Raw genomic sequence first — 27,786 nt, forward strand, 5'->3', positions numbered from 1 at the left:
TGATAATAATGTTGTATTGTGGTGTGGTGGAATGATAATAATGTTGTATTGTGGTGTGGTGGTGAGATGGTGAGGTCGTGTGGTGGTGTGGTGGTGTGGTGGTATGGTGGTATGATAATAATGTTGTATTGTGTTGTGGTGGTGTGGTGGTATGTTGACGCAAAATTATGCATTTAGCAATACTGTCTTGTCTCTTCTTTCAATGTTCGCCATATTTTACTTTGTGTAGTTTCTTTTCCGCGAGAGTGTGCATCTCAGTCTTTTTGTAGTCCTTGCCGATACCGGTACTATATCAAAACCCATGCACATTAATATGCTTGTGTATACCTGCCTATTTGCTGCAAGTGAGATATGTTGCAAAATAGATGTGATCCAGGAAGTGGGGCCCATTTATTGTTCTAAATTAGTTTCTAGTTTCAAGTTTCCGTTAGTTGAAACAGATTCACATATAGGTTGTGAAGTAGCAAGAGGCGGTCGGGTGGCCCAGTGGTTAATGCGTTCGCTTGTCAAGCCGAGACCCGGGTTCGATTCCTCGCATGGGTACAACGTGTGAAGCCCACTTCTGGTGTCCCCCGCCATGGTATTGCTGCATCATTGCTAAAAGCGGTGTAAAACCTCACTCACTCACTCACTCACTCACTCACTCACTCACTCTTTGTCCATTCCGTTTATTTAACTTAAAACTCCGTTAAACTGATACGGGAATGAAACTGTAGAAGCAATGACAGACAAGGGGAAATAACTCTATGGGACATACACAACAATGCACTGGTTGCCACTGTCATTTTATTCCGTTCAGTACGTGACATGTGCCGGTACAGTGCGACCGCTATTCATAGTTGCAGCGCTTGATGCTGACGTCAAACTTGAGTGACGGAGGACAGGACATCACCACCTCCGTACCGTGGTTGCAGAGGATGTACTTAGTTGGGTCAGCGTGGGGGAGCAGTGCGCCGTTGTTGTTGCCGTTGCAGCCGATAGAGACAGGGGTGACTTGGGAGATGGAGGGGGTGGAGGTTCCGAGGGCGGATGGTTTCACGCCAGATTGGCCAGTACACGATCTCCTGGCGTCATTCCACACTGTGCCGCTGGGACAATCCCTCATCCACAGTTTCCCAAATGCATCACACTGGATGTACCTGGACGTGTTTGGCGGGTAGGGGAAGTGGAATCGATGCTTGGCAATATTTGCAGGAGTGCATGGATTGGTGACATTGCAGGAGATCCCTCCCTTGACTGGTTCCGACCCACAGCTGATTGTGTCAGGGTTGTAGTGGGCTTTGCCGGGACATTGGGTGACGTACATGTTGCCCTTGAGGTCGCACCGGATGAACTTGGTGGAGTCAGAGGTGTGGGCGTGGTCACAGGCGTTGCCAGGAGAACAAGGGTTGGTAACATTGTAGAATGTATCTGAAACACATAAACTCTTGTAAATACCCCTTCTACACAGACAAGAAGTATCATTAACGATGTCATGTGATGAACAAAGGTTGGTAACATTGTAGAATGTATCTGAAACACATAAACTCTTGTAAATACCCCTTCTACACAGACAAGAAGTATCATTAACAATGTCATGTGATGAACAAGGGTTGGTAACATTGTAGAATGTATCTGAAACACATAAACTCTTGTAAATATCCCTCCTACACAGACAAGAAGTATCATTAACAATGTCATGTGATTGAGTTACACACTGCGTTATATACTGAGTTATATATTGAGTTATATACTGAGTTATATACTGAGTTATATATTCAGTTATATACTGAGTTATATACTGAGTTATATATTGGGTTATATATTGAGTTCTACACTGAGTTCTACACTGAGTTATATACTGAGTTTTATATTGAGTTATACACTGAGTTATATACTGAGTTATATACTGTGTGATATATTGAGTTATATTCTGAGTTATATACTGAGTTATTTACTGAGTTATATACTGAGTTATATATTGAGTTATACACTGAGTTATATACTAAGTTATATACTGAGTGATCTATTGAGTTATATACTGAGTTATATATTGAGTTATGTACTGAGTTATGTACTGAGTTATGTACTTATTTATATACTGAGTTATATATTGAGTTGTATACTGAGTTATATACTGAGTTATATACTGAGTTATATACCGAGTTATTTGAAGATATATCACTCAAATGGGAGATGAAACAAAGTCATAAGAATCAACATAATAATTATGAGCAAATACGGCATGAACTGATTGCCTTATCTATGAAGAAAAATATGAGTCATATGTACCACCTGCTAAACGTTAGATGATTTGTGTAAACATCCAAAATTTAATAAAAACGCACCATCACAGTTGTATCCGTTGTCCTCCAAGTCCTTCTTGGAGCACGGCCTTTCCTTCTCGCCTTCCTTACAGATTACCTCAGCCTCTGTTGAGACAAAGAATGTAGAGAAATATTGCTATAAAGGTAACTCTATATTTCAGGGTATTGTCATTTGCAGAAGACCATTAACTGCCCGACGAAGTCTATAAAGACATTAAGACACTAATCCCTCTGGCAAACAATGCAGAATGCCTACAACGTTGGTAGAAGCGATTGTGTCTTTAACAAAATATCTTATTCCATGTGTCAAATCAGGTTACTTCCGCAACTCAGGAGCTGATAACGTTTGTAAAATCCAAATATCCTGTTCTTCATTTCGGACTAAAGTTTTATGTAAAATATCTAGATTTTGGTGGATAAGATCTTGTCCCTTTCGTCCGAGACTAACGGACTAGTGTCCTTGTCTAACGCTGAAGGTGACCCACTTGTTGGTTGCTGGGAAATCCGCACGCTGAAACTGGCGTTGACACACGAAGCCAACTGGGCAACTAATACCGACAGCCGAGTTCCAATGACAGTAACGTACAGTTGTCTCCCCTTCATCGTCTTGTTAAAGAAGATGACGCCAGGTTTGTTATCACTTGCAGTCTCTTTGACGTCATAGTAGGCGGGGCCTGGACGACGAATGGTGTAGGAAGCGTACATTTTGAGAGTGCCACACACCACCTCGCCAACCTGTGTAGTAACAATAAGGGTGAGTTACTAGGGGCACTAGTAAACATAGATTATGAAGGTGTCATTAACCCAGGAGAACGAAACGGTACTGACAGTTTGCAGAATAGACCATGAACAAGACAGATACTGAAGAACAGGACTATCAAACTTAACTATGAAATCATCGTCAACACTTGATGTGTTTGTAGACAATAATTCCCATCACCCGTCAATACACTGGGCCACTTTGGTGTAGTCCCTTAACCAACGACTCAAGCGATGAGGGTGCTAATCATCGCTGATGTCATTGCTGCCACTTCACATCGTTCACAACATTGACCACAGCCTTGGGTTTAGAAAGAGTTTTGAATCTCCTGATAAACGACCACATTTGATTATCGGTCTGAAAGTTTACATTCTTCGGAATTACACAGCAGAGTAGTGAAGGATGATAGAGTGTACGCACTGACGCCGGCATCAGATTAGGCATTGAAGAACCGACTACCGGCTGATTTCTAATTGTACAATCTGTACGGGAACGGTCCAGAGTCACTGCTACTTACCACTGCTTTTTCTTTGCCTGAGTCGGGTGTTGTGGTGTTATCGTCCTTAAATTCAAATGCGTCCTCCACAGTCTGGTTCACAGGTAGTGTTGTGTTGATGGTCGTGTTCACCTCCACTGCAGTCAGGGCTAAGGAAACCAATGACTATTAAACATTGAGTGTTTGCAATGTATTAGGTCTGTCGTTTCACAATATGAACAAAAGGGAATCATGCTGTCAGGCGCACTTTCCCCTCATAACTTTTGGAATATTGGCTTATCGCTAGCATAGTTATAGCTTTTGTTAGATTTTGTTAATACACTGTTCCTAATCCTCCAATTTTGTTTTTAAACAACTACCTACCTCCACAGGAACTTTCCTTCAGTTGGTACAGGAGACTGTCAATCTCCCTGAAGCTGTTGAGCATGATCACGTGGGTACAGTAAGGATCTGTGGCCACGCCCCTCAACTCAGCCTCATCAGCGTTTCCTATACCGACAGATATCATGGTAATACCTGCACCTTTAGCCTTTTTAGCAGCGTTGATTGTTAACTTTTTATCGTTTGAATGGCCGTCAGTCATAAGGATCGCTACGCGCTTGGCATTTGGCCGCGCACCTGCTGCCGGTCTGAACAGGACGTTGACAGTGTGGAGGATGGCTGCAGCTGTGTTGGTGCCACCACCACTCTTTCTGATTTTACCTATGGCAGACACCAGGCTGCTTTCGGATGCAAAGTCTCGGAATTCAATGTCATCCCCAACTGAGGATCCATATTCCACAGTAGACACTTTTACCTCATCTTTCGATATGTCTAGTTTTTTCGTCACATTTTTCACGAACTTGATCATGTGATTAAAGTCACTTGTGGATACGCTCCCAGAACCGTCCAGGATGAATGCAAGGTCAAGCTGAGTCTTGCAATCTGGTGAAACACAAAAGTATTGATGAAATGTTCTTCATGTTTAGTCTGTAAACATCTGGGGCCTGTTCCAAAAAGTAATCTTAGCTACGAATGTTGAAAGTCTATGTTAAAGTATGAGAGTTGTGATCACCTTAGTGCTACGGAAGCTTTGCGGAACGGAGTCCTCCATGTCGAATTTAATAAAACCATATAATAAGTTAACAGCATACCAATTCCTTTCATTGCTCTGGCTTTAGTAACGAATCCAGAATGGCTGCCACTCAGTCTCAGCTTTGAGGCCCAGAACGAGGCTTGACTGGTGACGTCACCGGGAGGGCTGCCGCTTTGATACTTCTTTATGTAGAGAGCCGCTGCCAGCCCGGAGTACAGAGGCTTCCTCAGGTCTGACCAGGATGTGGTGCGCCAGTCGATATTGAAGGCTGATTTAGCTTTGTTACACTCAGCCACTATGGACGAGGGACAGGTCTTCGTCTCCAGGAACTTGCTTTCATCAATCTGTATCAGGGAAAGCATGTGTAATACATCTAGAACAGTAACAAAGTTACACTGTAAAATGATACATATACTCTTAGTATTGGTTTAAACAAGATATTGTATCGATGACTTCTCTATTCTAATATGATGCGATGATTCGGTACAGATCCTTATACGATTGTCAAGCGTACCAAATCGTCATATCTTAAAAGAACAAAGAACTTGTCATCCATAAAGTATCTTGCTTTCGCTAACCAACTTCTAAAAGTGCGAATTAAAAATTCAGGACATTTCAACCAAACTGGATCCCGGTGCAAACATAAACATCATGAGTACAATGGCAAAGAGCTGCTGTATTCCAGCATCAAAGTGACATCTTACAGAAGCAACAAGGTCCAGGAACAAGGCCATGCTGAAGTAGAACTAGGGCCGGACATACTCCTCCATTTTCGTCATAACTGTGAAGAATAACAAGCAGTTTGTTGGTTACAAGACCTCGAGAGACTAGCTCTTGTCAAGAGGCAATATGAAGTGACGAGATTTTCGACCTAAATACGGAAGTGTTTTGTGGGCTTGGATGCCTCCACATCACACGGAAGGAAAGCGTTACGCCAGTTGTAGAACCATGAAGCAAATCCCCTACTCAGTAAGATATCCACTTGAGAAATAATTCAATCACATGAAGGCTTTGAAATCAAAGATCTAACGAAGTCGGTCATGCAACTGGTGGTCGTTCACATGAGAGGGAAAAACTATTCACCTGGACCCCAAGAATCTAAATAAGACTATTCTCTTCAATCTACCAACAGGTGAAGAAACATCAACGTTTGCAACAGCAAGTCTGCAGTAAAGTGGATTATCCATCAAAGATATTGGCGGCTGAAGCTGGACCACCAACATCCTGAGTTAACCAAACTCTCAAACCCATTCGCTGTCACCCTTCAGCAGGCCCATTGTTCAGCATCGATCCAGAGGTTACCACAGGATATTTCATTAGATGAAACACAACTAGGCATGGACACAAGCATTAATGACATGATAATCGTGGGTAACCTGATCAATGTCCTTGAAAACTTTGGTGTTGTAGGACTCTAACTGAACAAAGAAAACTGTGAAAATTTGTTGCAATAAAATCCCCAAAGGTCGTCCACCAGATTGCGTAACAATCACGTTTAGATGGCATTCAAATCCCAGCAGGAAAGATTTCAGAATGGTCATATGAATAGAGGGTACATCCCTGAAGTGTCAATAGCCCATAAGGACACATTCTGAGAAATAGAGAATCTCACCCGGGTGTTGTTTTTTATATCCAATATTTCACCACGGGTTTCCTCTTTCATCAACGAGTGTTGAAATATTTGATATTAAAAGACACGGGGCAGAGATTTTACGTTTCATCCAAAATCATTCTTCAAACTTTTCAACTTAGAAGCTTTGAAAAACCCCTACCGCCCCCAGACAACACGCCCACAACTGAAAGGCCATGAGAAACCCCTACCGTCCCTGACGGACACGCCCACCACAGAGTAGCCTTTGGAAACCCCTACCGTCCCTAGATGACACGCCCACAACTGAGTAGCCTTGATAAACCCCTTCCCTACCTAGCGGACACACCCACCACTGAGTAGCCATCAGCAATCCCTCAAGTGCCTTGCGGAAAAGCCGCCACTTATTAGCCATGATAAAACCCCTACCGTCCCTAGTGGACACGCCCACAACTGAGTAGCCGTGATAAACCCCTTCTCTCCTCACCGGACACACCTACCACTGAAAACTCACGAAAAACCCATATTGTCCCTAAAAGACACACCCACCATTGAGTGGCCATCAGCAATCCCTAAGGTGCCTTGCGCAAAAGCCCACCACTGAGTTGCCATGACAAACCCATACCGTCACTAGCGTACACGCCCAAAGCTGCCCAGCCTTGAGAAACCCCTACCGTCCCTAGCGAACACACCAAGCACTGAGTAGCCATGAAAAACCCCTACCGTCCCTAGCGGACATGCCCACCACTGAGTAGCCATGAGAAACCCCTACCATCCCTACCGGGCACGCCCACCACTAAGTAACCATGAGAAACCCCTACCGCCCCTTGCGAACACTCCCACTACTGAGTAGCCATGAGAAACCCGTACCGTCCCTACCGGACACACCCACCACTGAGTAGCTATAAGAAACCCCTCCCGTCCCTAGTGGACACGCCCACAACAGATTGGCCATGAGAATGTCCTAATTAAATAACGTCCCTAGCGGACATGCCCACAACTGAGTACCCATGAAAAATCCACATTGTCCCTAGTGGACACGTGGAGTAACCACGGAAAACCCCTGCCGTCCCCTGTAGACAAGCTCACAACTGAGCAGCCATGAGAAACCCCAACCATCCGATGCGAACACACCGACCACTGAGTAGGCATGAAATGTAGAGTAGCTGAATGCCTACCACTGAGAAGCGCAGGCTGGATTTCATACAGGTTCTGAATCAAGGATACAGTTTTAATCATTACAGTGAGAAACTCCAACCGTCCCTAGTAGACACACCCACCCGTGGGTAGACATGAGAACTCCTATCGTCAATAGCGGACACACCCACCACTGAGCAGCCATGAGAAATCTCATACACCCCCGGTGAAACGCCAACCACTGAGTGGCCATCAATAATCCCTAAAGTGCCTTGCGGAAAAAACCGCCACTTATTAGCCATGAGAAACCCCTACATTCCCAAGCGGACACACCCACAACTGAATAGTCACGAAAAACCCATATTGTCCCTAAAGGACACACCGACCATTGAGTGGCCATCAGCAATCCCAAAGGTGCCCTGCGGAAAAACCCACCGTGAGAATCCCTTACCGCCGTAGCGGACACGCCTACCACTGAGAAGCCACCGGAAACCCCTATCGTCCCTAGCGTACATGCCTACGACTGACTACCTTCGAAAACCCCAAACGTTCCTAGCGGACACGCCCACCACTGAGTAGCCATCAGAAACCTTCACTGCCGTAGCAGACACGCCTACCACTCAGAGGCCACCAGAAACCCCTACAGTCCCTAGCGGATACGCCCACCACTGAGGAGCCATGAGAAACCCTTACTGCCGTAGCGGACACATCCTACCACTGAGAAGCCACCGGAAGCCCTTACCGCCGTAACGGACACGCCTACCGCTGAGAAGCCATCGGAAACACCTACCGTCCCTAGCGGACACGCCTACAACTGAGCAGCCATCGGAAATCCCTACCGCCCCTAGCGGACATGCATACCACTGAGAAGCCACGGGAAACCCCTGCCGTCCCTTATGGACACGCCTACAACTGAGAAGCCATCGGAAACCCCTACCGTCCCCAGTGGACACGCCTACCACTGAGAAGCCATCGGAAACATCTACTGCCCCAAAGCGGACACGCCTACCACTGAAAAGCCATCGGAAACCCCTACCGTCACCAGCGTCACCACTGATAAGAAATGAGAAACCCGTACAGCCATAGCGGACACACGTTGACTGAAAAGACATCGGAAACACCTACCATCCCAAGCAGACAAGCCTTCCACTGAGAAGCATTGAGAAAACCCTACAGTCTATATCGGACACGCCCACCACTGAGAAGCCATCTGAAACCCCTACCGTCCCTAATGGACATGCCTACCACTGAGAAGCCATCGCAAACCCTTACCGCCCCTAGTGGACACGCCTACCACTGATAAGACATGAGCAACCCCTACCGCCATAGGCAGACACATGTAGACTGAGAAGCCATCGGAAACATCTACCGTCCCTAGCGGGCACGCCTACCACTGAGAAGCCATCGGAAACACCTACCGTCCATAGCGGAAACGCCCACCACTGAGTAGCCATGAGAAACCCTTACCGTGCCTAGCGGACACGACTACCACTGAGTAGCCATGACAAACCCTCACCGCCGCAGTGGACATGCCCACTACTGAGTAGCTATGAGAAAATCCTTACCGTTGTAGCGGACCCGCCTACCACTGAGAAGCCATCAGAAACACCTACTGCCCCAAGCGGACATGCATACCACTGAGAAGCCATGGGAAACCCTTACCGTCCCTAATGGACACGCCTACAACTGAGAAGCCATCGGCAACCCCTGCCGTCCCCAGTGGACACGCCTACCACTGAGAAGCCACCTGAAACCTCTACCGTCCGTAGCGGACACGCCTACCACTGAGAAGCCATCGGAAAGCCAAACTGTCCCTGGCAGACTCGCCTACTACTGAGTAGCCATGAGAAACCCTTACCGTGCCTAGCGGACACACTTACCACTGAGTAGCCATGGCAAACTCTTACTGCCATAGCGGACACGCCTTCCCACTGAGAAGCCATCGGAATCCCCTACGGTCCCTATCGGACATGACTAACACAGAGAAGCCATCGGGAACCCTCTACCATCCCTAGCGGATACGCCCACCACAGAGCAGCCGTGAGGAGTGAGTGAGTGTGTATGGTTTAACGCCGCTTTTAGCAATATTCAAGCAATATCACGGCAGGGTACACCAGAAATGGGCTTCACACATTGTACCCATGTCGGGAATCAAACCCGGGTTTTCAGCGTGACGAGCGAATGCTTTAACCACTAGGCTACCCGACCGCCCGCAGCCATGAGGAACCCTTACCGCCGTAACGGACACGCCTACCGCTGAGAAGACATCGGAAACACCTACCGTCCTTATCGGACATGCCTACAACTGAAAAGCCATCGGAAATCCCTACCGCTCCTTGCGAACATGCATACCACTGAGAAGCCATCGGAAACCCCTACCGTCCCTAATGGACACGACTACAACTGAGCAGCCATAGGAAACACCTACCGTCCCAAGCGGACACGCGTATCACTGAGAAACCATCGGAAACACCTACCGTCTGTAGCGGAAACGCCCACGACTGAGTAGCCATGAGAAAATCCTTACCGTTGTAGCGGACACGCCTACCACTGACAAGCCATCGTAAACCCGTACCGTCCCTAGCGTTCACGCCCACTACTGAGCAGCTATGAGAAACACTTACTGCCGTAGCGGAAACACGTACCATTGAGACGCCATCGGAAACCCCTACCGCCCCTAGCGGACACGCCTACCACTGAGAAGCCATCGGAAGAACCTACGGTCCCTAGCGGACACGCCTAACACTGAGAAGCCATGGGAAACCCCTACCGTCCCAAGCGGACACGCCTACCACTGAGAAGCCATGATCAACCACTAACGTCCATAGTGGACACGCCTACCACCGAGAAGCCATCGGAAACCCCTACCGCCGTAACGGACATGCCAACCACGGAGAAGCAATCGGGAACCCTCTACCATCCCTAGCGGATACGCCCACCACTGAGCAGCCATGAGAAACATTTACCGCCGTAGCGGACACATCCTACCACTGAGAAGCAATGGGAAACCCCTACCGCCCCTAATGGACACGCCTACAACTGAGAAGCCATCAGAAACCACTACCGTCCCCAGTGGACACGCCCACCACTGATTAGCCATCAGAAACCCCTACCGTCCCTAGCGGACATGCATACCACTGAGAAGCCATCGGAAACCCCTACCATCCCTAATGGACACGCCTACAACTGAGAAGCCATTGGAAACCCCTACCGTCCCCAGTGGACACGCCTACCAGTGAGAAACCATCGGAAACCCATACCGCCCCTAGCGGACACGCCTACCACTTAGAAGGCATCGGAAACCCCTACCGTCCCTAGCGTTCACGCCCACTACTGAGTAGCCATGAGAAACCCTTACTACCGTAGCGGAAACACGTACCACTGAGAAGCCATCGGAAACCCGAACCGTCCGTAGCGCACACGCCTTCCATTGAGACGCCATCTGAAACCCCTACCGTCCCTAGCGGACACGCCCACCACTAAGAACCCATGATACACCCATACCGCTGTAGCGGACAGGCCTACCACTGAGAAGCCATCGGAAACCCCTACCGTCACTATCGGACACGCCTACCACTGAAGAGCCATCGGAAATGCTGAAATGCATGCCACTGAGAAGCCATCGGAAACCCCTACCGCCCCTAGCGGACACGCCTACCACTGACAAGACATGAGAAACCCCTACCGCCATAGCAGACACACTTAGACTGAAAAGCCATCGGAAACATCTACCATCCAAAGCAGACAAGCCTTCCACTGAGAATCATCGGGAAACCCCTACAGACTATATCGGACACGCCTACAACTGAAGAGCCATCGGAAATCCTGAGATGCATGCCAATGAGAAGCCATCGCAAACCCCTACCTCCCCTAGCGGACACGCCTACCACTGATAAGACATGAGACACCCCGGGATTGCCTAAAAGTCGGGCCAAGAAAAGTCGGGCCGGGCCGGGCAAGCGGGTACTACTAAAAATGAATTGCAGAATAATAAAACGAAACGTGCATATCTAGGCAGATCTAAAATGTCCAGAAACGGATAATTTTGCTCATTTAATTGAGTTTGAATCAAAATGTATCTTCAGCAATGTAATAAACTGATAATTATAGCTACATACCGAGAGTTCATACCGAAAAGTCAGTGTCTTGACTGTGTCTTAACTTGGATGAGAAGGTTTCTCACCGACCTTAGCGTGCAGGGGTGTGATGTCCTGGGCAGGAATTCGAAATGACAGTGTTTTGACTACTCTTCTTTCATTAATTAACGTGTTTGGTATACCTAATTAACCTTTACTAATTCATGTTAAACCAACACAGGATGTTTTCTGCAAGTGGATATTCGCGAATGTCATAGGACTGACACGACACGTGTTAATAACTGTCAAAGCACTTCTAAAATTACAACACATACTTGACATCTATAGACTAATTATAATATCATATCTACCTATATAACACTTTAGTGTCTCATATTTCAGTAGCAAACACGGTGCTTAAAAGTGAAGCCCTTTTCCCTCTACATTCTCTCTATCAGAAGTGTTTCGTTTGTGTTGGTCTGACTTGGCCCGGGCGGTCAAAATCAACTTTAAACACACAGACGTATCTTCAAATGTGTTTACATCTATAGATTAGTGTTATATCTACCTAAATACCACTTTATAGTGTCTCAGATCGCTCTACTTAAAGAAAAGGGGCTCAAAGTGAAGGCCTTTTCCCTCTACATTCTCAACATAGTCTCTTTTTAGAAGTGTTTGTCTTGTGTTGGGTCCGACTTGGCCCGGGCTGTCAAAATCAACTTAAAACACACCAGATGTATCTCCAAATGTGTTTACATCTTTGGATTAGTGTTATATCTACCTATATACCACTTTATAATGTCACGGTACATCGTATTTAAAGAAAACAAGGGGCTCAATGAAGCATTTTTACTGTATTTTCTTAAGAAAATCTATGTCAGAAGTGTTGGGTCCGACTTGGCCCGGGCTGTCAAAATCAACTTTAAACATACAGATCTATCTTCGAATGTGTTCACATCCATAGATTAGTGTTATATCTATCTATGTACCACTTTAAAATGTCACAGTTTATCGCATTTAAAGAAAACCATGAGTTCAAAGTGAAGCCCTTTTTCCTCTACATTCTCAACATGACTAGTATTATATCTACCTATATAACACTTGATAATGTTGCACGATAACTCAAAGAAAACTGGCCTGTTAAAGTCGAGCACTTTCACTGTCTCTTCTCAAGAAAATTTCACCAAATGTGTTGGAGTGAAGTATACTCTTTAAAGTGAAGCCCTTTTTTCATAGTATGTGTCTGGTCGGAAAATCCCTTGCTTTTACATAATCCGTCGTGTTTGTTTTCAAGGATCATACTCACAGGGTAACAGTTGGAGAAGGTAAGGTGAGACACTTTGCATTTCAGGATAAACCTCTCCCTCAACCCTGCTTAATGCTTCTATTATCTATGAGTGTGTTTAGGAAAACAGGATTATCTGAGAGAGTTGTAATCTGCCATACCGCAAGAATACGTGCTGCATCTCCGAGCAGCTCGTTCTGTGGAAACACACTTCTCCTGAACCTGACTTGGACCACTCAGTATTATTGTCGTGATGGTTAATAGACGCCATAAATTAAAGTTCTCTATATATCTAGCAATTTTTTTTATATAAGCAACCCCTAAAGCCCCATCTTGGGTTGCAAACACCACTTTTGCCCCTTTCGGAAACACATTAAATGGCCTGACCGGGCCCGTGTGCGAAATACGCATCAGTCGGAAAGCGCACGTTAAATCTCCAAAGTAAGTAAGTAAGTAAGTAAGCAAGTAAGCAACTTTGTTTTACAGTCGTGATGTTTAAGATTATCAACCACCCGGGACAAGTCGATCCGACAGGTTGAATGATACGCAGGATGCAAAAGGAGGTAAGCGCAAGTACGGTACAGAAACTGAAGTAAGTTGGGCTCTCTTAGTTTTCTGTATGCTTACACATCATCACGTCATACTGGATTCGATTTAGTTTCTTATTCTAATACTGCTAATCTTTGTCAGTGGCCAGTGAAAGTATCACAAGGGAAAATTCCAATATATGCAAAATATACAATTTGTATATATGGTATATCCAAAAATATACAATTTTGTATATATGGTATATAAAAAAATATACAATTTTGTATATATGGATAGATTTTACCACTGCTTTACTCAGTTCCTTTTTACTGGATTCTCACAATATGTGGTTGATATTGAAAATATTACTAATAATACCGGACAGTATTAATGCATGTGACAAATATACTTTAAAACTATGTTCATTATGACAACTATATTTGGAGTGTTATGAAATAATTGGCATTTATTCATGTTGACAGCATTTAACATAATAAAGAAATAGAAGATTTCAGCAGACTTTTGTAACTGTTAGATATATAATACGTCCGCCTACTGTTTACAAATAAGATGATCTATACATACAAGTAGTTCAGAGTAGTTTAAAACAGTGACGGTAAAATAAATTTATCGTGAATAGCGGGAAATATGAATATATACAATTTAATATATATGTTTCTGTTATGCCATGGTATGTTGATTCTGAATCTAAAATATTGCTTGATATTGTTTGCCAAACAGTTGTATGCACTGTCCATCGTGATACTTCTTCTTAAGTATATAAAAAAGGATGTTTGTTTAGACATGCGTTCATTGTAAACAACACCGTGTTTTCGTTTGCTGGTTAGCTTTTACAGGTAAAAGCAAAGTTAATCGCATTACTTCCGTGACGCATTTTAGGCCTGTCATACACTTCCTGAAACAAATATATCCAATACAGCCGATGCAAGTCAATCATATTTGGCAAGACTAGATTACTGCAGTTATATATTTTATCAATATAATCAAACGATTGTTTTTATTTTTGTAAAATATGTTCATTTCAGAAACTAGATGTTAGTCTAGCCAGCAGTCTAAACTCGCATTAATTTGGTTACACGTTTCATGATTTACAGTATTCGTGAAGAATATGTAACAATTAGCCACAATTAGAGCCTTTGGTAGGAGTAGAGGGAATGATAAGCAAAGACTTGCTAAGTATTTTATGATATTCATGATAGCTCAAAAGAAACTTTGATTTATGTTTGTAGTACACCCCAAAAAGAGGGATAACACAAGTGATATATTAGGATGACATACAACTTATACATACTTACGTGTATAAACTACTATCAAACAGTGAGAATAACAGGTGTTTGCATAGAGGTGAGCGTAACCTGCACCACCGGTGGAACAAACACACGCAGAGGCAAGTTAGTTGTTAAACCCGATTATCACAAGTCAAAACAGAGAATTTCATCGGACATAACTCCATTTGCTACTTCTGTGGTAGTCACCAATCAACCCATTTATACTTACAAAAATAGCTTTAACCCTTTTAAAGCTTTGAGAAATTCAACAGTATGGGTTTGGTCTGACAGAGCAAGAAGCACAAATGGGGCATGTTTCGGCCAATGATTAGAGTATTCTTGCAAGTCTAAGGGTCCAACAGGAGTTATTTCTGCGACATGCAATTTCAAAACCCAAAATTCAGAGGGATATATATGAAAAGAAAAATTGAAATAATACAAATATATATTCCTTCCAGGTGAAGGCTATCACTTGAAATCAAATTAACAAAGCAGATTTTAGTCAATGACACATCTCTTGGGGTAGAAGTGCATCTCTGTCACCATGCTATGGTATTTCTGGAAAGGAAAGTTAACTTACAAAGTTGTAATATACGTGAAAGGCTTAATGTTGCTGATTAAGCGCAAAGATATAAACTCTAACTGACTGCTCAGTAACATTCATGTAATATTAGTAATATTCAAATAAGTGTACTTGTTCTAGGTGTGTGTGACGTGGAAACATATCTAAGCGTATAGAAGAAACGTCAACAAACTTGTAACTATGTATAAAATAATAAATAAGCCATGTCCTTCATATGTAACTGATCTTATACCACCAGCTGTGTCACAGAAGGTCAGTTATAATCTCAGAAACCGCCATGATTTTGTAGTTCCATTTGCACGGACATCTACGTTTAAAAGGTCTTATATTATAGATACATTAGGCCAATGGAATAATCTATCAACAGGAATCAGGGATAGTCCGTCAATATCTTATTTTAAAGCTGTCGCATCTGAGCAGCCTACATCACCACCTATGCACTATAATTGCAGTGAGAGATCTACAAACATATTGCACACTAGATTGAGACACAATTGTAGCACACTAAATTCCAACCTGTTTCGTGTTAATTATCTGATACTATTTCCTGTAAACGCGGAGCTCCTTGTGAAAATTCATTCCATTTCTTCTTCCAATGTACCTTATATGATGATATTAGGGAGACATTACTGACAGCTATCGATAATCTTGGAGGACAAAAAACTCTAAATAGTATTCTTTTTTGTGATCCAAACTTAGATGTTTTCCTGAATACAAAAATATTCTTGTCTGTACACAAATTTATAGAAAAAACTAACAGATTCAGTAGCTAGCATATTATTGTTTCCAAACTGTTAATCATTAATATTGTTAAATCTATATACAACACTAACATGTATTATATCAGCATACTGTCTTCACTTTCCAGCACATTGTACATATCCTTCATATGAGCACTGTATATAAATTTATATTGCGCACTATGTTTCCACAATGTGATGCTTCAACTGTAAATTGTTAATTTTCATTATGCAATATTATGTATAAATGTATATAGGGAGAAGGTGGTAATAAGTGCTGCACTTGTGCCCAATCCCTTTGTCTTTTTGGACAATACAATATGTTTAATAATAATAATAATAAGCAACCAATGTATTATGATCAGGGTCCATTGTGAAAAGAATGGCAAAAATGATTTATGAAGGATCGACCAATAACTAATAAAATACATTGTGCTGTAAAGACCTACGCAGCATGCTGTGACAGCGCACTGCATTATTGAAACGGCTGAAGAAATGCATATGTAACCTAGTTTAGACTATGCACTTGTTTTGTATACCAATACGACGGCGAGGTTGGGGCAACCTGACACACATGAGCATGAATTGCCATGTTTACCTGTACTAGTTGAAAGCCAAGGTTGAAGTCATTCATGTGTGAAAAATGTTGTCGAGGCATCTGTAAACGGCTAAAGCAATGAAAATGTAGCCTAGTTTAGTCTATGCACTTGCTTTGTGTACAGATACGACGGCGAGGTAAGGGCAACCTGACACACATGAGCATTAATAGCCATGTTTACCTGTACTTGTACTTGGCTGCCAAAAATGCTGTCGAGGCATCTGTACATCTTCTTTGTCGAATTGCATTATTAAAGTACATCAAGATGAGACATCATATACATTCATATATATTTGTTGAGCACGAAACCTTGAAGTGTAGCCAGGACATTTCCAAGAAACTATGGGCGGCCATGTAGCTTCAATATCTTATAAATTGTATCACTGAACATAGGTCATAGGTGTATTCAGTAAACAAAGATCTGAAGGGCTGTATTTCCTTCATCGAACACACTATGCGCTCATCACAGTTTGTGACGGATTACGGATACGATCGAACTAGCAGTTGTTTGGCAAGTGGGTTTTGCTAAGATTTGTTATCTTTTTCTCTCTCTACCCTTTACTTCCTTAATCACAATTTAAATCCTAAATAGACTTTCGGGCCTAACACTGTGGCAATTTTAGACCCTCTGTTTCTGTATTTACTTGAGCTCATTTCCCCTAAGGTATACACATCTCATAAGACTAAGTCATCAATGATGTCAAAGCTGTCTGAAATGTTTCTTATGAACAGTTTATGAAGCTAAACAATGTCCAAGTGACTTAAGCACAAAAATACGCGAACACTTCTGACATAGAATTTCTTAAGAAAATACAGTAAAAATGCTTCACTTTGAGCACCTTGTTTTCTTTAAATACGATGTACCGTGACATAATAAAGTGGTATTTAGGTAGACATAATACCAATCTAAACATAAGAATCCATTTGATGATACATCTGTAAGGTTTAAGTTGATTTTGACAGCCCGGGCCAAGTCGGACCCAACACAAGACAAACACTTCTAAAAACAGACTATGTTGAGAATGTAGAGGGAAAAGGGCTTCACTTTGAGACCCTTTTGTTTAAGTAGAGCGATCTGAGACACTATAAAGTGGTATTTAGGTAGATATAATACTAATCTAAAGATGTGAATCCATTTGATGATACATCTGTGAGGTTTAAGTTGATTTTGACAGCCCGGGCCAAGTCGGACCCAACACAAGACAAACACTTCTAAAAAGAGACTATGTTGAGAATGTAGAGGGAAAAGGCCTTCACTTTGAGCCCCTTTTCTTTAAGCACAGCGATCTGAGACACTATAAAGTGGTATTTAGGTAGATATAATACTAATCTAAAGATGTGAATCCATTTGATGATACATCTGTGAGGTTTAAGTTGATTTTGACAGTCCGGGCCAAGTCGGAACCAACACTTTTGACATAGATTTTCTTAAGAAAATACAGTAAAAATGCTTCACTTTGAGAACCTTGTTTTCTTTAAGTACAGTGATCTGAGACACTATAAAGTGGTATTTAGGTAGATATTATACTAGTTTATAGATGTGAATCCATTTGATGATACATATGTGAGTTTAAAGTTGATTTTGACAGCCCGGGCCAAGTCGGACCGAACACCTGTGTGACTGTTGAGAGTATAGGGAGAACAGGTCTACTTTAACCAACGTGTCTCAGTGACAGTATAAAGTGGTATTTACTTATATATAGAACGTTCCTATTAATATAAACACTTTGCTCACAGATGGAAATTTGTATCATGATAGCTAGAAGTATTTGATACGTTTCAAATCTTACTTCGTTTAACGATTGCTCTTTTACATGTTACCAAGATCAGCGACGCTTACACACTGCTCCACTTTCTGGTTTTCAAGCGATTTACTCCGAATTACTTATTAATGGTGCACTTTTTTGTTTGGTGATTGTTCATTAATGTCATGTGTGTATGTTGCATCAATTATATGTAGGTATGATCGCCGATAATGAAGTAATTAGCCAGTAACACTTTGGCCCGTCTTGGCCCGGCCCGGCCCGACTTTTAGGCAATGCCAGAAACCCCTAACCGCCATAGCAGACACACGTAGACTGAGAAGCCATCGGAAACCCCTACCGTCCCTATCGGACACACCTACAACTGAAGAGCCATCGGAAATACTGAAATGCATACCAGTGAGAAGCCATCTGAACCCCCTACTGTCCCTTATGGACACGCCTACCACTGAGAAGCCATCGCAAACCCCTACCGCCCCTAGCGGACACGCCTAACACTGATAAGATATGAGAAACACCAACCGCCATAGACGGCACAAGCAGACTGAGAAGCCATCGGAAACATCTACCGTCCCTAGCCGACACGCCCACCACTGAGAAGTCATCGGAAAACCCTACCGTCCCTACCGGACCCTCCCAGCACTGAGTAGTCATGACAAACCCTTATTGCCATAGCGGACACACGAAGTCTGAGAAGCCATCGGAAACCTCTGCCATACCTAATGGACACACCTACAACTGAGAAGCCATCTGAAACCCCTACCGTCCCCAGTGGACACGCCTACCACTGAGAAACCATCTGAAAACCCTACCGTGCCTAGCGGACACGCCAACCACTAAGAAGGCATCGGAAAACCCTACCGTCCATAGCTTTCACGCCCACTACTGAGTAGCCATGAGAAACCCTTACTGCCGTAGCGGAAACACGTACCACTGAGAAGCCATCGTAAACCCGTACCGTCCATAGCGCACACGCCTTCCATTGAGACGCCATCTGAAACTCCTACCGTCCCTAGCGAACACGCCCACCACTAAGAACCCATGAGACACCCATACCGCTGTAGCGGACAGGCCTACCACTGAAAAGCCATCGGAAACCCCTACCGTCCCTATCAGACACGCGTACCGCTGAAGAGCCATCGGAAATCCTGAAATGCATACCACTGAGAAGCAATCGGAAACCCCTACCGCCCCTAGCGGACACGCCTACCACTGACAAGACATGATAAACCCCTACCGCCATAGCAGACACACTTAGACTGAGAAGCCATCGGAAACATCTACCGTCCCAAGCAGACAAGCCTTACACTGAGAAGCATTGGGAAACCCCTACAGGATATATCGGACACGCCCACCATTGAGAAGCCATCGGAAATCCCTACCATCCCTATCGGACACGCCTACAACTGAGAAGCCATCGGAAATCCTGAAATGCATGCCACCCAGAAACCATCGTAAACCCCTACCGCCCCTAGCGAACACGCCTACCACTTAGAAGTATTGGAAACCCCTACCGTCCCTATCGGTCACGCCTACACCTGAAGAGCCATCGGAAATACTGAAATGCAGACCAGGGAGAAGCCATCTGAAACCCCTACCGTCCCTAACGGACATGCCTACCACTGAGAAGCCATCGCAAACCCCTACCGCCCCTAGCGGACAAGCCTACCACTGATAAGATATGAGAAACCCCAACCGCCATAGCGGGCACACGTAGACTGAGAAGCCATCGGAAACATCTACCTTCCCTAGCCGATAAGCCCACCACTGAGAAGCCATCGGAAAACCCTACCGTCCCTTGCGGACCCGCCCACCACTGAGTAGTCATGAGAAACCCTTACCGTGCCTAACGGACACGCCTACCACTGAGTAGCCATGACAAACCCTTACTGCCATAGCTGACACACGAAGACTGAGAAGCCATCGGAAACCCCTACCATCCCTAATAGACACACCTACAGCTGAGAAGCCATCAGAAACCCCTACCGTCCCCAGTGGAAACGCCTACCACTGAGAAACCATCTGAAGCCCCTACCGCCCCTAGCGGACACGCCTACCACTTAGAAGGCATCGGAAACCCCTACCGTCCCTAGCGTTCACGCCCACTACTGAGTAGCCATGAGAAACCCTTACTGCCGTAGCGGAAACACCTCCCACTTAGAAGCCATCGTAAACCCGTACCGTCCGAGGCGCATCCGCCTTCCATTGAGACGACATATGAAACTCCTACCGTCCCTAGCGAACACGCCCACCACTAAGAACCCATGACACCCATACTGCTGTAGCGGACAGGCCTACCACTCAGAAGCCATCGGAAACCCCTACCGCCCCTAGCGGACACGCCTACCACTGACAAGACATGAGAAACCCCTAACGCCATAGCAGACACACGTAGACTGAGAAGCCATCGGATATGCTCAAATGCATACCAATGAGAAGCCATCGAAAACCCCTACCGTCCCTAGCGGACACGCCTACCACTGAGAAGCCATCGGAAGCACCTACCGTCCCTAGCAGACAGGCCTACCACTGAGTAGCCATGAGAAACCCAAACCTCCGTAGGAGACATTCCTTTCACTGAGAAGCCATCGGAAGCACCTACCGTCCCTAGCGGACTCGCCAACCACTGAGTAGCCATGACAAACCCTTACTGGCATGGCGGACACACGAAGACTGAGAAGCCATCGGAAACCCCTACAGTCCCTACCGGACACGCCTACCACTGAGAAGCCATGGGAAACCCCTATCGATAGAAGCGGACACACCTTCCAATGAGTAGCCATGACAAACCCTTACTGCCATAGCGGACACACGAAGACTGAGAAGCCATGGGAAACCCCTACAGTCCCTAGCGGACACGCCTACCAATGAGAAGCCATCGAAAACCCCTACCGTCCCTACCGGACACGCCTACCACTGAGAAGCCATGGGAAAACCCTACCGATAGAAGCGGACACACCTTCCACTGAGTAGCCATGACAAACCCTTAAAGCCATAGCGGACACACGAAGACTGAGAAGCCATCGCAAACCCCTACCGCCCCTAGCGGACACGCCAACCACTGAGAAGACATGAGAAACCCCTAACGCCATAGCAGACACATGTAGACTGAGAAGCCATCGGAAACATCTACCGTCCCAAGCAGACAAGACTTCCACTGAGAAGCATTGGGAAACACCTACAGGCTATATCGGACACGCCTACCACTGAGAAGCCGTCGCAAACCCCTACCGTCCCTCGCGGACATGCGCACCACTGTGTAGCCATGAGAAACCCTTACCGTGCCTAGCAGACACGCCTACCACTGCGTAGCCATGACAAACCCTTACCTCCGTAGCGGACATGACCATCACCGTCCCTATCGGACACGCCTACCACTAAGTAGCTATCGGAAACCCCTAGCGTCCCTAGCAGACACGCCTAATACTGATAAGACAAGAGAAACCCTTACTGCCGTAGCGGACACACCTACCACTGAGAAGCCATCGGAGACCCAAAACGTCCCTAGCATTCACGACCACTACTGAGAAGCCATTGGAAACCCCTACCGTCCCTAGCGGACACGCCCACCACTGACAAGACATGAGAAACCCCTAACGCCATAGCAGACACACGTAGACTGAGAAGCCATCGGAAACAGCTACCGTACCAAGCAGACAAGACTTCCACTGAGAAGCATTGGGAAACCCCTACAGGCTATATCGGACACGCCCACCACTGAGAAGCCGTCGCAAACCCCAACCGTCCCTCGCGGACATGCCCACCTCTGTGTAGCCATGAGAAACCCTTACCGTGCCTAGCAGACACGCCTTCCACTGTGTAACCATGACAAACCCTTACCTACGTAGCGGACATGACCACAACTGAGTAGCCATGAGAAATCCTTACCGTTGTAGCGGACACGCCTACCACTGAGAAGGCATTGGAAACCCAAACTGTCCCTGTCGTTCACGCCCACTACTGAGTAGCAATGAGAAAACCATACCGCCGTAGCACACACACCATACCACTGTGAAGCCATCGGAAACACCTACCGTCCCTTGCGGACACGCCTGCAACTGAGAAGCCATCGGAAGCCCCTACCGTCCCTATCGGACACGCCTACCTCTAAGTAGCTATCGGAAACCCCTAGCGTTCCTAGCAGACACGCCTAATACTGATAAGACAAGAGAAACCATTACCGCCGCAGCGGACACACCTACCACTGAGAAGCCATCGGAAACCCCAACCGTCCCTAGCGTTCACGCCCACCTCTGAGGAGCCATGAGAATCCCTTACAGCCTTTGCGGAAACACGTACCGATGAGAGGCAATCGGAAACCCTTACCGCCGTAGCGGACACGCCCACCACTGAGAAGCCATTGGAAACCCCTACCGTCCCTATCGGACACGCCCACCATTGAGCAGCCATGCGAAACCCTTACCGCCGTAGCGGAAACGCCTACCACTGAGAAGCCATCGGAAACCCCTACCGCCGTAGCAGACACATCCTACCACTGAGAAGCCACCGGAAACCCTTACCGCCGTAACGGACACGCCTACCTCTGAGTAGCCATGAGAAACCCTTACCGTGCCTAGCGGACACGCCTACCACTGAGTAGCCATGAGAAACCCCTAGCATCCCTAGCGGACACGCCCACCACTGAGTAGCCATGAGAAACCCTTACCGTGCCTAGCAGACACGCCTACCACTGAGTAGCCATGAGAAGCCCATAGCGTCCCTAGCGGACACGCCTACTATTGAGAAGCCATCGGTAAACCAAACCATCCCTAGCGTTCACGCCAACTACTGAGAAACCCTGTGCGCCGTACCGGAAACACGTACCACTGAGAAGCCATCGGAAACCCTTACAGCCTTAGCGGACACGCCTACCACGGAGAAGCCATCTGAAACCCCTACCGTCCTTAGTGGACACATCCTATCACTGAGAAGCCATCGGAAACCCCTACCGTCCATAGCGCACACGCCTACCTCTGAGAAGACATCGGAAACCCCTACCGTCCGTAGCGGACACGGCTAATACTGATCACATTTTAGTTGATGAGAAACCCTTACCGCCGTAGCAGACACATCCTATCACTGAGAAGCCACCGGAAACACCTACCGAGTTAAGCGGACACGCCTATCACTGAGAAGCCATCAGAAACCCCTACCGTCCGTAACGGACACGCCCACGACTGAGTAGCAATGAGAAACCTGTACCGTCCTTAGCGGACATGCATACCACTGAGAAGCCATCGGAAATACTTACCTCCCAAACGAACACGCCTACCACTGAGAAGCCATCGGAAACCCCTACCGTCACCAGCGGACACGCCTACTACTGAGAATCCATGGGAATCCCCTACCGTCCGTACCGGAGACGCCTACCACTGAGAAGCCATCGGATACCCCTATCGTCCCTAGCGGACACGCCTACTACTGAGAAGCCATGGGAAACCCTTACTGCCGTAGCGGACACGCCTACCACTGAGATGCCATCGGAAACCCAAACCGTCATTAGCGTTCACGCCAACTACTGAGTAGCCATGAAAAACCCTTCCGTCCCTAGAGGACACGACTACCAATGAGTAGCCATGAGAAAAAACTACCGTCCCTATCGAACACACCTACCACTGAGAAGCCATCGGAAGCCCCTACCGTCCCTATTGGACACGCCTACCACTAAGTAGCCATCGGAAACCCCTAGCATCCCTAGCGGACACGCCTAATACTGATCACATTTTAGTTGATGAGAAACCCTTACTGTCCCTATCGGACACGCCTACCACTGAGAAGCAATCAGAAACCCCAACCGTCCCTAGCGGACATGCCTACCACTGAGAAGCCATGGGAAACCCCTACCGTCCCTAGCGGACATGCATACCACTGAGAAGCCATCGGACATGCAGGTATTGTCAAGCGGTCATTTCACGAGAGTTAATTCATTTACGTACTGTTAATCGAGGAACTTAATACAAAGGCATAATGTGGCTGAATATGAACAATTACGACAGTTCTAGCCAATGTTAATAGCCTCAGAAATCATGGAAATATACATCAATATACAGGACGGTATACAAACATCGTTGATTTTTTCAACCTTACTCTTACTAGAATCAAGCCTTGTCGATGAGCCTACCTGCCAGATGCCCCCGTCATACCCAGATCTGTATGTCTTGGCATCTGTTCCGTCTTTTGTCTCCACGTAGGCCAGACGTCGCAGGAACAGACGGTCGTCCCCGAGGATGCAGTTGGACCTGATCCTGTCAACGACAGCCTTGACGACAGCGGTGCCGGAAGCACCTGAGGACATGGTCAAGTCCACGCTCCCTCCAGTCCCCAGAGCGCTGGGCAGGAACAGCGCCCAAAGTAGATACATCAGCATTCTTCTTCACTGTTGGTTCTCTGGACCGCTTCTGCAGGTGGAATATATATATACTGTACCTGGGTGTTGAGGAACTATTGCGGTATCAGGTTTAGAGGTAAATTAAATCACATGAGATTCTACAGAGTACAGATCCATGGGGTCGCTTGGCAGATAGCTACAGACAGGTACGAGAGATGTCTACGCCCACTAACTAGCCTGAAGGGTCACGAAGACTTGTGCAGATACCTACATAAGTTAAAACAATGACCACCTGAGCGCTTAAAACCCCGTTACCTAGCATTTGGCTCCCGGACCCTACAATATGCGTCGAGAATGGCTGATCAATTGTACTTGCTGGGGATGCAAAATCAGCCATTTTGGGCGCGTTTGTTGTTTTATGCTGCATTCGGCAATAGTGCAGCTGTATGACGTCGGTCTGTACATAATCGAGTCTGTGGTTGATATTGTGAACATGGTTACGATGACACGATTTGTCGGCATGTCCGGGACGGCATCCAGTAACATCCACAGATAGTAGAACTGGCAACTGGCATATCAAAGCACATCACATTCACATCGACTTTAAATCGACTTCATATCAATACCACTTGTGGGCATTAAGGCACATCCTTGATTACAGACGCATTGTCATAACATATACTATCTACATACATAAGATAACAACGCGATAAATCCAAAAGATCAATAAGGAACGAAGTGTGTGTTTTTTCACGTTAAAACATTGTTCTATCATTATGTTATTTCTGGAAATTCGAACATGCGCTGGCAATATGCTGACGTTGTACATTGAACGACATCCATTTTGAGAGGGACGTGTCTAGTGAGTTGTTACCCATAGATGTAGCTGGGCAACGCAAATAAACGCAGGAGAGATGTGACAATCTGTATTGAGATTAAAGGTAGACATATGAGAGTATGCAGGAATGATCAACGTGCGCATACAATGGACGTGTCCAACATATCCGAGGTCGGATTTTATTGAGGGAGTCATCATTTTGAAAATACGGGTAAATAGTTTTATCATCAGAGGCTGTAAATAATGTTGATATATCATCTAAGGAATGAACGACTCGTTGTCGTCGTTTATCGTACGATAACACACTGCAGGAAGAATAAACCACAGGCTCCCCTCGTGGTTTATTCTGCTTGCAGTGTTTTATTATACGATAAACAACCTTCACTCGTTGTTTTGTTCTTAAATGTACACCAGGAGATCTACACAGTAGCCAGGGGGCAATGAGATGTACGTCTTGCAGGAGGTGAGGTGAAATTGGGTTTAACGTCGCGTCCAAGATTATTGCACTTATATTGCGACGTGCATGCACACGTGTGTGTGTGGCCGCTTGTATTAGTCCGGACTGATGCCGATTTAAAGTGCTAGCACACTTACCATGCCGCAGTTTAACATGAATACCCTACTCAGACACAGTACACAGACTCCGAGCCGACCAGTCCTTGTCTTCCGTGGTTTAATGCCGAGCGCCAGAAAGGATAGCAACAAGTACCATCTTTTAACGTCTTTTGGTATGACGATGCCGGGGATCGAACGTCGGGCCTTCCGCTTTCCGGGCGGACGCCATACCACTAGACCACAGAGGCGGTCACGTCCTGCTGGAACCCTCAGGAATCCGTGAGAGAGTGAGTTTGGTTTAATGCCACGGGTGTAACTCTGCACGGCGAAATGTTTGACCTCAGACGACTGAGCCACCCTTTACCCCTCATACAGCGGATTGACGTGCGACATAAATATCACACGGATCATTGCTATGCTTGTCTGCTCGCTCCCGGCATCATGGACAAACATACGTATTGATCGGCCTCTATATCGCACAGACCCGTGTAGATCCGGGGTAGAATAGGTCTTCAGGAACCCATGCTTGACGTACAAGGCGTTCTTGTCGTGAGAGGAGACTAACGGGATCAGGTGGTCAGGTGTCATCGTATCCCAATTGCGTGGATCAATGTTCATGACGTGAATCACTGAATTGTCTGGTCCTGACTCGATTCTGTACAGACCGCCGTCATTTAGCTGGAATATAGCGGCGTTAGACAACAAACAAACAAAACTGTATCGTACCTCAGCATGTTTGCGACAAGGACACTGGTGGAACTTACCTTGCGTGACGTGGTCCTGATGCTAGATGAGCTGTGGGACAAAAGACATGGGTATTTAATACCCTGATGGCATGCCATTCAGTTGAAGGTGTGCCCAGGAGGTGGCGCTGTCGAGAACGTGTATTCACACTGTGATGTAACACTTGTGATGTAACACATGTATAGCGTTACACATGGATAGTTATATTCACAGTTTACTGAATGTCACACTCGGAACCTACTGCAGTAATATGAGACAACACATCCGAGTGCAGATCACAGCAACAGGACACCTTTCCTAACACTTTTCAGGTACTTTGGAAATACAACAGGATGCATGCATTTCATCAGCTCTACAATTGTTAAACAAGCAATATCGTTTAGGATGATCATTCTGTCAAGAGTAGAAACGAAAACAACCAGAAAGGAAACAAGTCATATGTAATATTGCAGATTGGTCAACACGATATCCGCACACAGTAACTGAAAAAAATCTTAAAGAACCAAAATTCTAATTTCTTTTCCGTTCGTGTGTGGAATTAAAGTTGCCCCCCTAAAGTACAAAATAAAAGGGCATGAACGGTGTCATGTTGTACATGTTAGAAACGTCTGATGTATAGAGGTGTGTACAGTCCATCTTGCATTCACTCTCACCTCCCCCACTGTAATCTTTAGTCTCCTCTCGAAGCATCATCGGTATATAACTTATGACTGCATACCTTGAAATCCCCTAATCTATAATTTCAGCACTGTACATCTCGTGCGGTGGCAATAGATAGGGGAGGAAGTAAGATATTATGCAAGTTCACAGTACATCAATGAGGACGTAAGTGTATAGTAAGGAGGCTATTGTTCAGTAAGTGATTAAGGGATACAGCAATGAGGCTATAGATCAGGGAGGAAGTAAGTGGTACAGCAATGAGGCTATAGATCAGGGAGGAAGTAAGTGGTACCGCAATGAGGCTATAGATCAGCGAGGAAGTAAGGGATACAGCAATGAGGCTATAGATCAGTGAGGAAGTAAGGGGTACAGCAATGAGGCTATAGATCAGGGAGGAAGTAAGGGGTACACCAATGAGGCTATAGATCAGCGAGGAA

At 45.7% G+C, this 27,786-nt stretch overlaps 1 protein-coding gene across 1 annotated transcript; it reads right to left on the reverse strand.

The window, feature by feature from the left end:
- Positions 1 to 739: 739 nt before the first annotated feature.
- LOC124119916 lies at positions 740 to 26,847 on the reverse strand. Its single transcript, XM_046482586.2, has 8 exons — positions 26,710 to 26,847; positions 24,346 to 24,622; positions 4,696 to 4,981; positions 3,926 to 4,486; positions 3,584 to 3,711; positions 2,792 to 3,041; positions 2,328 to 2,411; positions 740 to 1,410 (listed from the first exon to the last, which is right to left on the reverse strand). Exons 2-8 carry the CDS (start codon positions 24,589 to 24,591, stop codon positions 830 to 832), a joined length of 2,136 nt encoding a protein of 711 aa, XP_046338542.2. The 5' UTR covers positions 24,592 to 24,622; positions 26,710 to 26,847; the 3' UTR covers positions 740 to 829.
- Between the last annotated feature and the right edge of the window lie 939 nt (positions 26,848 to 27,786).

This window comes from Haliotis rufescens, unplaced genomic scaffold (genome assembly GCF_023055435.1).
Source record: "Haliotis rufescens isolate VD_foot unplaced genomic scaffold, xgHalRufe1.0.p SCAF_41, whole genome shotgun sequence".
Taxonomy (NCBI): domain Eukaryota; kingdom Metazoa; phylum Mollusca; class Gastropoda; order Lepetellida; family Haliotidae; genus Haliotis; species Haliotis rufescens.

Excerpts from the sequence above, each read along its gene's own strand:
- LOC124119916 (XM_046482586.2), bottom strand. The coding sequence starts at position 24,591 with ATGCTGATGTATCTACTTTGGGCGCTGTTCCTGCCCAGCGCTCTGGGG. Across the intron at positions 3,042-3,583 it reads CAGGCAAAGAAAAAGCAGTG|GTTGGCGAGGTGGTGTGTGG; the intron begins GTAAGTAGCAGT and ends GTTACTACACAG. Across the intron at positions 2,412-2,791 it reads GATTTCCCAGCAACCAACAA|AGGCTGAGGTAATCTGTAAG; the intron begins GTGGGTCACCTT and ends TTGTCTCAACAG.